Source organism: Trichosurus vulpecula, chromosome 6 (genome assembly GCF_011100635.1).
Source record: "Trichosurus vulpecula isolate mTriVul1 chromosome 6, mTriVul1.pri, whole genome shotgun sequence".
NCBI classification, from domain to species: Eukaryota; Metazoa; Chordata; class Mammalia; order Diprotodontia; family Phalangeridae; genus Trichosurus; species Trichosurus vulpecula.
In genome coordinates, this window is record NC_050578.1 from 262501304 (window position 1) to 262513216 (window position 11913).

Genomic DNA, 11913 nt, shown 5'->3' on the forward strand with positions numbered 1-11913 from the left:
AATAATATTATGTGACAAGCAATAATCTAACGTTTAAGCTGCATTGAAAGGAATAGCACTCAAAACTAGACAAAAAATTGGCATCCCCACTGTAGCATGCAGTGGATAGACCATATTTGGAAAAGCATGCTGATGTCTCAAGGCCATATTTTAAGAAGTGCAGTGAAAAACTAGAGAAGGAGGTTGGTTCTGGCAGCACACATTGTAATCCCTGTTACTGGAGAATGATGAAACTGGTAGATTGCTTGAGATCAGGATTTCTGAGCTGTACTAGTTTTAGGTCTAGGGGGAATCATCAGTGAATCTGATCCTTAAATGTTAAGTTCCCAAAAGAAGAGGTCCATAGGGCTCTTTAAGGAAGGCCAGAATGGCCCAGGTCAGTAGCAGAATGGGCCAAAGCTTTCCAGCTGATCATTAGTAGAGTCAGACCCATGTGACATCACTATAATTACAACTTGGGCCAAATAGGGAGACAGTCTATAATGATGATGATCAGGATGATGATGATTTGAAAAGCATTAAGTATTTTATCAAGCCTTTTCAGACTTCAATAATTCATCATCTAACATACCTATAACAAATTTAATAACTAGGAAGTAAGCAAGGAAGGTTTTTGAATAAAGTCAAAGTGAATATACTAAATGTCATGAGTGTTGCACATAAGTGCCTTAAATCCACCATTAGGAGTGTATTTACTTTTGTATTAAACAGTACTCTAGGAAATTTAGTAATTTCATTATCAAACCCTGAACAAATTACAATGTTGAGAGAGGGGCAGTCTTAGGCAGATCAAGTGAACATAGTGATTGGTAACCTCCTGATAAGTAAAGGAGAGCTGAAAAAGTTAACAAAAAGCAGATACAGACTCAAAAATCATAGTCACCACCATAAGCATTTATTAAAGTTTTATTATATGCCAGGTAATATGCTAAGTGATGGATGTACAAAGGAAGGGAGCGAGAAAGGTAAGGGAAAAAAGATCTAGGGGGAAAGGAGCCTGTCGTCTCAATGAAGAGACAAGATTCGAACAAGTATGTGCAAACAAAATATACATAGGATAAATTGTGTATAAACACAGAGAGAAGTAATTATCATTAAGGGAGGAACAAAAATGATTTCTCACTGAAGGTGAAATTGAAAGTGACTTGATGGTAGCTAGGAAAGGCAGGTGATGGAGATAAAGAGGAGGAGAATTGAATGCGTGGAAGAAAGCAAATACAATTGCAAAAATTCTGAAGTTGTCTTATGTGATGAATAGCAAAGACGCTGGTGTCATTGGATCACAAAGAATGTAGAAGGGAGTAAGATATAAGAAGACTGGAAATGAAAAAAGTCTAGGTTATGAAATGCTTTAAACACCAAACAAAGCATTTTATATCTGGTCTTGGACGTAATAAGAAGGCATTAGAGTGTTTTGAGTGGGAGTAGGGAGGATAATATGGTCAAATATGTGATTTAGGGAAATCAGTTTGATAGCTAAGTGGATGACAGTTTGGAGTGGGGAGAGAATTGAACTGGGGGATCAAGCAGCAGACTACTGCAAAAATCCAAGAATAAGAATATAAAGAAAGTTTCATTCCAAAATAACCACTGGCATCTGTGATAACCATGACTCTGCACATATGACTTTGACTCACTGACCTTCTGATTATTCATCTGAAGGCTAGACTGAATGCCTAAGATCACTTTAAATCTAAAATTCCTACAGATGCCAAGTATTTTCATCCCACTTTCATGACATTCCTCATATAAGTTCATTTCTCTCTACTCACAGAGTCACCATCTTAGTTTAAGCTTTCAATATGTCATGGCTGGACCATTGCAATATCCTTCTAATTGGTTCCCAAGAACTTAGTCTTTCTCTCTCTACTCCAATAAGTGTTCTACTCAGCTGCTAAGGTAATTTTACTAAAATATAGATCTGCCCATGGCATTCCCTGCCTCTTCTCCCCTCAATAAAATCTAGTGACTCCCAATTACCCTAAATGATCAGATATAAAATTCTTTGCTTAGAATTTAAAGCACTCAGTGACCTGGCTCTTTCCTTCATTTCTCTTATCTTTATAACTTACATATTCAATGATCCATTGGTACAATGCTAATTTTATTCCCTTGCATAGAGCATACCAAAACATACCTCCATGCCCTTTCTGCACTTGAATATTTTCCCTCCTCATCTTTTTCTCCTGGAATACATGAATTTTTATGATTTATTTCAGAAGTCATCACTGAAAGGAGACGTTCCCCAGTAGCTTAATTCTTCCACCTTAAAGGTTCTTTCCAAATATTCCATATACACTTTGTACATACTATTTATTTATATGCTGTGACCCCAAATATGTTGTAAAATTGTGGAAGGCACAATGATTTCCATTTGTGTCTTTGTATCTCTGGTATAGATATTAATGATGGGGCTGGAGTGGGAGGGGGACTAAATAGATTACTCTTTACTTTTCACAGAATGATGCTGTTCTAAACCTTCCTAGATGAGAGAGAAGATAAGAATCAAAACAAAAATTCTGTTCCGGAAAGACTGGTTTAAGGACAACCAGATGAATCCAGACCCACATTAGCCTTCCCCTCCCTGGTGTCAACACAAAGTACTCCAAGTCAGTGGTCTCAAACTCAAACAGAAACAGGGTGGGGGGAGTCATCAAAAAGTCCACAAGGATCCATGCAGGCAGCCTATTGACTTTGAAAACTGTATACCTCTGTTGTATTGCATTTATTTATTTATTTTGATAGATGTTGCCCAATTACATTTTAATCTGATTTTGGTAACCTTGGGGAATATTGTGCCCCTGGATCTGTGTTTTTGATATCTCTGTTCTGTACTATTTACACAACCATCCATATTCTTACACAGACCGGAGATCAAAGATGACTACAGAAACGAACAAAGAGAATAGTAGCACAGAGGACAATTTCTTTCTTCTGGGTTTCAGAGATCACCCAGAACTTCAGGTTTTCCTATTTTTAGTATTCTTTTTCATCTACACCATGACCTTGTTGGGAAACCTTGGAATGATTACACTAATCACAACCAGTTCACATCTGCATACCCCTATGTACTTCTTCCTCAGTGTTTTATCATTTATAGATGCTTGTTATTCTTCAGTCATTGCTCCAAAGTTGCTGGTGGATTTGTTTTCAGAGAGGAAAGCAATTTCTTATAATGGATGTGCAACACAGTTGTATTTCTTTTGTTCTTTTGTGGATACAGAATCTTTTCTCTTGGCTGCTATGGCTTATGACCGGTATGTAGCAATCTGTAACCCACTACTCTATACAGTAGTAATGTCCAAGAGAGTTTGCTGTCAGCTGGTTTTTGGAGCTTTTCTGGGTGGAACCATGAGCTCCATTATTCACACCACAAACACATTCCAACTGTCCTTTTGTTCTAATGAAATTAACCATTTCTTTTGTGATATTTCACCTCTTTTCTCCCTGTCTTGTTTTGACACTTATATCCATGATATTGTTCTCGTAGTCTTTGCCAGTCTTGTTGAAGCCATCTGTCTTTTGACTGTCCTCCTCTCTTATGCATACATCATAGTCACCATCCTTAAGACTGGTTCTGCTGAAGGGAGAAAGAAAGGATTTTCTACTTGTGCCTCCCACCTGACTGTAGTTACTATCTACCATGGGACTCTGATCTTCATCTATTTACGTCCAAGCACAGATCATTCTCTAGATATTGACAAAGTGACCTCAGTTTTTTATACACTTATCATCCCCATGTTGAATCCACTTATCTACAGCCTGAGGAACAAAGATGTTAAAAATGCCTTAAGAAAGATAATCCACCAAAAAGTACTTTCTCAGTGAGTATATTGAAGGAGAACATTTGGCATATTATGGATTAGTCAGGAGAAATTTAGACCCTGGCTTCATCTTAGATACTACTGGAGTACTGAAGCAACAATACCCCGCTTTCCTTTTTTCTTTCTTTTCCTTTCTTTTCCTCCCTTCCTTCCTCCCTCCCTTCCATCCTTTTTCCCTCCCTCCTTCCCTCCCTTTTCCCTCCCTCCCCCTCCTTTCCTTCCCTTCCTTCCTCCCTCCCTCCCTCCCTTCCTTCCTTCCTTCCTTCCTTCCTTCCTTCCTTCCTTCCTTCCTTCCTTCTTTCCTTCCATCCTTCCTTCCTTCCCTCCCTCCCCCCTTTCCTTCCTTCCTTCTTTCCTTCCTTCCCTCCCCTCTCTCTCTCTCTCTCTTTCTTTCTTCCTCTCTTTCTTTCTTCTGTCTTTATTGGTTTGTGTTCACATGGAACAAAGATGCAGACCAAAATCAAAATAAGCACAATCCATCTTCTTTTATTTTATGCTCTGTCTACTAATGCAGTAGTCCTTAAGAGATAAATCCTCTTGGCCTCAGGATCTGGATTTTGCACTTGTGTTTATTCGAAATCATCAAACGCATTTATGAAAAATACAATGTTAAATAAATTAGAACAGTGACTACTTGGTTTTGATCTTTCATTCCTCATATCTCAATGGTAGTTCTTAACATATAATTGACATATAATAGATTTTGGTTTCCTGGCATTGTACTGAATTGAATTAACTTGATTTGGATTGATTATTTTCATTCATTATCATTTTATTTTATTTTTTTTTCTTTTTAAGACACCTTCGTTCTACTTGTTCTCATTCTTAAGAACTTATTAAGCTATCCAAGCAATAAAACCTTATTTGCCCCCAAATAATGGGTTTGGAGGAGTTTTCTTCATTTCCATTTGTTTGCCATCCAAATATTTGGATAAAATATTTTTCACTCTCTCCATTAAAATGATACTCATCCTTTGGTCATTCAGTGCCCAACTCATATAACATTAAGTCTTCTCTAAATCCCCTTATAGAAGATGAATTCTCTAAATCTCAATGGCATATTTCTCATGCTTCCTTGATAAATTTATAACTATATCTTATAGTTATTTATATTCAATCTTGTTTTATCTCTCCTAGTAAATAAGCCCTTTGTATATAGAAAACATTTTATATCCATTCTTGTGTCCTCTACCACTTGGCTCTCTAAGTTTCTAAGTAGCTAGATAAACAGTTCTCGAAAAAAATGAATTTGTATTATCTTCTTTGCATTAGATTTTGAGTACATATTGTTTCTTTTTTAAAGTTTCATTACAATAGTTATTAATCATGGATATATTTGGCTTGGTAATTATTAATGATTACTGTTATCATTTTATTTTTCTAAATTTAAATGGACTTCAAGGATCTAAATAAATAAATTCACCTCAGTCCTCAATACATTTATCATATCTCACTGCTTCATCACCTAATCTATCTTTATTTACATGCCTGGGAGACAGAAAATCCTTGGGCGAAAAATGATAAAATTATCACATCAATATTTTTAGCCTTTGATTTTTCTAAATTTAAACCAAAGTCTTTAGCACTATTATGAGTGAACATCAGAAACTGATATGATTTTATCATTGGAAATTACAATAGGAAAAGAGGAATTACTGTTTATTTTACCACTGCACCCTGAGGACTATGAAACCTTTCTGTCTTACTTGTAACAGATACCTTCTTTGTGTATTTTCTTGTCCATTAGGATGTGAGCTCTTGGAGAACAGGGACTGTCTTTTGTATTTATGCTTCCAGTGTTTACCAAAATTCCTTGAATGCATCAAAAGCTTAATAAATGCTTCATTCATTCATTCATTCATTTGGATGCTAAATCCCCCAAACTATTAATTCTCTTTTTTCTGATTTTTGGGTATTTATTTTTTTGAATATTGTCTATTTTCTTAGGATAATTGCAATTAAAAAGTCATAGATTTATTGTTAAAAGGGAGTCTGAAGACGATTTTATCTATTTTCTTCATTTTCTAGATAAAGGACCAGAAAGATTAATTGACTTTCCTGGCCTATATGGTAGAACCATGATTTGTTTGACAAATCCAGGACATGTCTCATTGAATCCCTCCTATACCACTTCAATTAAGATTAAAATCAATCCTTTAGGAGGACAGGAACTGTTTTTTTCTTTTTTTTTAGTTTCTTCATCCCATGAATCAGGCAAAGTATCTTAAAAGTAGGAAAATAATGAGTTTGTATACAATTGAATGGGATTATATGGGATATAATTAAAGAGAGGCTTATATTTCCAAGATCTCTGTGTATGTTAGCATTGCTAAAGGAGGGGGTACTTCTACTTCTATCCATCTTTCTATGTCAGTTTTTCTGTAATCTATTTTTATAAGAGAGTAATATAATTGTGATTAAAAATGGATATTTGTGAGCCCTAGCTCTAATTCTTTAGTAAATCTGAATGTCTCTGTAGTGTGGAAAAGAACAGGCTTTAGGAAGAAGAAGGAGGTTCTTTTGAGTATTTCCTGGGCAATCCTGATCCAGGCATACCCACTCAAAAGAAAATGACCAGCCAAGATGGGATCACATTTGAGCTGCTGAATGACCCCCACAGTTTGATTCTCCTTCAAGCCACACTCAATGTAGGGGGTTTACATTTTTATATCAGGCACTACAGTGCCTCAAACATAGTGAGTGCTAATAAATACTTGAATAACTAAAGAATCTGAAGGTTTCATGTAGGAAGGGGTTAAAAATTTTTATGTACCAACTACATACCTGTCATTGTACTTAGGACTTTAAAGGATTATATCATTTGATCCTCACAAAACACTGAGGTAGATTCTATTAGTAACTCCATTTTACAGATAAGGAAACTGAGGCAAACAATGATTAATCGATTTCTTCAGGATCATGTGTCTTAGTAAATGTCTGAGGCTGGACTTGATCTCAAATCTTCCTAACCCTAGAGTTTTCCACTTACTCTGCCACCTAGGCCTCTTCATGTGATAAACTAGTTTTTCTCTAATGCACATTAAAAGCCCTAACATGCCTAAAATATCAAGACATTTCTGAAAATCTTATTTTCACTCTTGTAGAGAGATATTTCATAATGTAGTAGAAAATCCTACTGGATTTGAAGTCATTTGTTGGGTTCAGATCTTCAACATTCCATTCACTTGCTAGCTATCAAATCATTGGGAATTTACCTCATCTCTCTAGATGTTAGTTTCCTCATTTATACAAGGAAAAAATGGGACTAGTAAGTCCTGTGATACCTTTTAACTTCTAAAGTAAGATACTATAAAATTAAAGCTGGGTGAAGCTAGGCGGCTCAGTGGATAGAGTACTGGGCCTGGAGTCAATTAGACTCATTTCCCTGAGTTCAAATCTGGCCTCAGACACTTACTAATTAAGTGACCCCGGGGAAACTCATTTAACTGTGTTTGCCTCAGTTCTTCAATGAGCTGGAGAAGGAGATGTTGAACCACTCCAGTATCTTTGCCAAGAATACCCCAAACAGGGTCACAAAGAGTCATACACAACTGAAAAATGACCCAACCAACCACAAAATAAAAGTGGGATGAAAGGACAAACCTGACCAATCATTTCTGTTGGAATAAATATAAACATTTAGTAATGACCAGTTTAATTCAGAGTCACATTTCTATCGCCTCCCACTCAATTTCCAGTGCCAAGTGTTAAATATCATCAACATAGGCATCTTTATTTTTTTCACAATACTAGAAAAAAATAGAAGATATGTGAAATCTATGTCAACAGCAAAAACACTAATGATAATAATAATTTTATTTAGTAGTTAAGGTTTGCAGAGCACTTCTTATATATTATATCATTTGTACATAGCAACTCTTTTAAAATGTTTTTTCCCAATTATGTGTAAAAACAAATTTTAACATTCACTTAAAAATGTCTTCCAAATTCTTTCCCTCTGCAATCAAATGGGACAAAATGACTCCTGGATACACTATTCTCATAAAAATCTGCTCCTTACTTATAATCACAATGCATTTTGTGATTTAGTTAAATTTATTTTTTTTCACTAGTTGTTTTTACTTCTGATAACTCTTCCCAGTTTGTTAATTTTTCTGAGAAGTGGGGGGAAGCAATAAGTGCCCATCTTTCTGGGAAATATATATCTTTGCAGAGATGGATGCTTTTTGTTTCATTACTTCATTTATGCTTTTTAAATTTTATTTTTATTTTACTGAAAAAATTGAATTACCAAAATATTTTAATGAATTAGAAAAAATAACAAATGCACTTGAAATAAACAAGAAGTGAAGAATATCAAAGGAAATAATGAAAAAAATATAAAGGAAGGAGGTTTAGCAGTACAAGATCTTTACCTGTAATATAATGCTTTATATTTACTAATCCTTTTAATTGTGACAAATTTTCTTGGCAATCCTTTTTGCAATTTGTTGACTTTGATATTTTTCCCATTATTCTTTCCTCCCCAGTCAACTCCTCTCAGAAAGCAGAGAATGGTGAATTCATAATGTAATCCCCTCGTTTCTTGGAAATTTTGGGGGCATATAAGATATTGGATTATTTTTACCTTGTAACTATAGACCGTAAATATTTTGATATTCCTGAGTGCTATCATTATCCTTTTGTGTAAATCTAGCTTTTCCTCTTAGTGTTTAGTTTTACCATCATTGCCTCCCCCATTTACTCTTTCCAGGAAAACTGGGAAAAGACTCATTGCTATTACCAAATTAGACAGTAAAGTAGCGCAAACTTTATATCACTTGAAAGTTGTTGGACTTCATGGGTGTTGGGCATGTCATCACATACACCAAAGAGGACCTAACGCACGGAAAGCTATCCATGTCACAGAGAATGATACATTTCCACAACCAAGATCTATTTATGTCTCACCTTTGAAAGCAAGTTTTGCAAATGTGGCTTGAGCTCAGTGTAATTTATATGCCCCTAATAGGAAGATACTAAATTGGGCCAACCCTAGGTCTCTGACCTTAACCTCCCCCCCCCCCCAGGAAATGATTACATTTTACTTATGATCAATGGCTCCTGGGGTTATGCAAAGTCCCAGGTTGTTTCTGTTCATATTCCTCTACCACCTGTATGTATTACCCAAGACTATGGTCACTAAAATACCCTTAACTTTGGCAAAGTTATCAAGAGCAGCCATAATATTACCTTCCCTGATATGAACAGAAGAGATTTTTTTTTCAGCTTGTCTTTATAAGAAGTACACAGATAGTGAACCCAAGAATGTTTCCTTAGTAAATCTCATGAGAAACGACTTAGGTTGGATTAGATCTTATGACAGTTTTGTCCATCAAAGGTTAGCTTCCACCAATGTTACATGGACTTTAGTGTCCCCAGGTCACTTATGTTTAAATCTGTGGAGATAAAGCTTGTGTCTCTCTTTGCCTAAATTGGTTTGGAGATTGTAGGATTGCTTGTTTGGTTCCACCAGGCTCAGGCTTTAACTGTATTATAGACTGGTGAGAAGAAGTGCTACTAGAAATCTGGATTGATGGTAGCATAGTTGGGGAAAAAAGAGGAACGATGATTAACCCCAGGAAAGAAAATGCTCTAGGGATGAAGATTCTCTAGTCCTTATTCCTGCTCATGAGAATGTCAGTGTTAGAACAAGACACTCAAAATTTATCACTTGAAATTGAGTAGCTTGCCCAAGTCACTAGTGAATGTATTTTCTCCATCCAAATTAAAATTGATTCTTTAGTACTGCTGGCTTTACAAATATCCAGCCAACTACTTGAATTCTGGGTTTTTCATCAGGGCATGATTGCTTGTAGAGTAGAGAGTACTTTGTCTCAAGTTTGAGGGGTTGCACTGTTGTTTTAAGAGTTATTTCCTTATAGCAAGCTCTTCCACACCAGCACTCCTCCTCCCCCAAGAACCACCAACTCAGACTGTGACTCAGATCTTAAGGAGGCTCTGCACTTCTGCTCTGATTTGCCACTTAATTCCTCCCACCAGGTGGGCCTGGGTCCAGAGGCAACTGCAGCTGTAGTTCTGTCCTCAGAGCTGCACCACCTCTGGGGCCACCAGTGTGGTGGCCAAACTGCAACCTCTTTTCACTCTGTCTCCCACAGATTTTTTCCAATAACCTTCTCTGTTGTCTTTGGTTTTTGTGGGTTGAGAAGTCAGGTAACTGCCATAGCTCACTGATTCAGGACCCTAGGGCCTGTTCTACCTGGCTCCCAGTCTGGCTGGTCCAGGTGCAGCCCACGCTGGGCTCTGCTCCACTCTGTTCCCATCTCCACGCTATAGACTGTACCCAGTGACCATCCAGTCTATCCTGGGCTGAAGCCCTGCTTCCCTCTGCTATTCCCTGTGTTCTGCAGCTCCAGAATTTGTACAGAGCCATTTTTATAGATTTTTGGAGGGACCTGGGTGGAGCTTATGTAAGTCCCTTCTTTCCAGCTGCCATCTTTGCTCTGTCTCCCAAGAATTATTTAATGTTTGTGATTTTTTTCTTTTTTTAAGCATTTAGAAAAACAAAACATTTTATCCATCTTTTGGTTGTTTGCTGGTTAAATTCATATTCCTCTTTCAAGAATGAATATCAGGGTAGGCATAGCTTCACTTTTGTCACCTTCTTCCTTGCATCTCCTTCATAATATTTGAAAACAAACCTCTGAATCTGAATAACATTTCTGTATACCTTTCAGTTTTGCAATGTTCACAGTATGTTATTTAAAATTTATTTATTTTCAAGCTTTATCTACTTTACTAGACTTCAAGCTCTTTGAAGGATTTCCAAGATGGAAAAAAGAAATCCTTCAAAGAGCTTGAAGTCTAGTAAAGTAGATAAAGCCCAATTAACTTTTTTTAAAAAAATTTGAATTCATATTTGTTGAAGGAATAGATTAATGTTGATATCTTCTATGCTTTAGAATTTAATTTTCCGGTCCACAAAAAACTTTTTAAAATTCTTGCATTGATTTTATTATAATATTTACTTGTTATAAACACAAGATCTTGTCCAGTGATTAGTTTTGTGTATTTCTGGCATTGGGCCTATTTTATTATCTAAGGTGGCTCTCATCAATTTATTGACTATAGTTGTTCTACTGATAGATTTGCACTCAAACATTTTTCAACTCTTTTAGGTAGGCTTGATTAGTGATTATATTTGGCTTCTCTAACTTCAGGCATTTCAAAGCCACATTAACATCACAATAATGAATTGGAGTAGGAATTCTTAATGGAACATCCATGGGGGCATGGCATAAATCAATTTGAAGGTGTCCACGAATTTGTAAAGAAAAAAACCAGATCTGTATTTTCATAAATATGGAATAAATGTAACACACATATACGTGCAATATGTACATATATGTGTCTATGTATGCATGTGCATGTACATACACACATATATACATATTCATATGCATACAAACATAGTGTATATGGGTCAAGTTTAGGTAGCAAGAATTAGAAAACGGTATTATAAATCCCTTGACTCCTGAGCCAGCATGCTTCCCATTGTACCACACTACTTCCTAGATGCATTATTGGATGTTAGCTCTGACATCTAAGTATTATAGAAGCAATAACTCAAGTGGCATAATACCCCTCTTAAATGCATCTATAAACTTATTCTCTGCTGGCTCAATTCTGGTGGAATAGAGGGCATCATTAAACAGTTCCCTTCTAAGTCTCCACTGTTAGGATAAATGAGAAACATTAGAATAGGCACTGAATCCTCAAGGGTGAATTTGTCACTTAAACTTGGATTTTTAATCTCTATTTTTATCTTGTTAAATCAATATCTTAAGGTCTTATACTGTAATGTTTTCAAAACTTCAATCAAGTCTGCTTTACTCTTTTCGCTTGGTATCAGGAGCTGTCATAATAGACTTATGATGCAGACCTACCCTTCAAAATGGATGCCCCATGGAGTTATTAGATAACTTTTTCTCTATGCTCATTAGTTTAGATCTAACAAGGATTTAGAATAAGTAAGACTACTGGGACCATTACAGCAAGAATCCCTTTCATAGGAAAAGAGAAACTAATGAAGTTGTTACCAAAATACACTTCATTTCTTTTTCATTTC

At 36.0% G+C, this 11913-nt stretch overlaps 1 protein-coding gene across 1 annotated transcript; it reads left to right on the top strand.

The window, feature by feature from the left end:
• The first annotated feature begins 2880 nt into the window (after positions 1 to 2880).
• On the top strand, positions 2881 to 3828 carry LOC118855031 (olfactory receptor 5I1-like). The gene has a single exon (XM_036765164.1). The coding sequence runs from the start codon at positions 2881 to 2883 to the stop codon at positions 3826 to 3828; it is 948 nt and encodes a 315-aa protein (XP_036621059.1).
• Positions 3829 to 11913: the final 8085 nt, after the last annotated feature.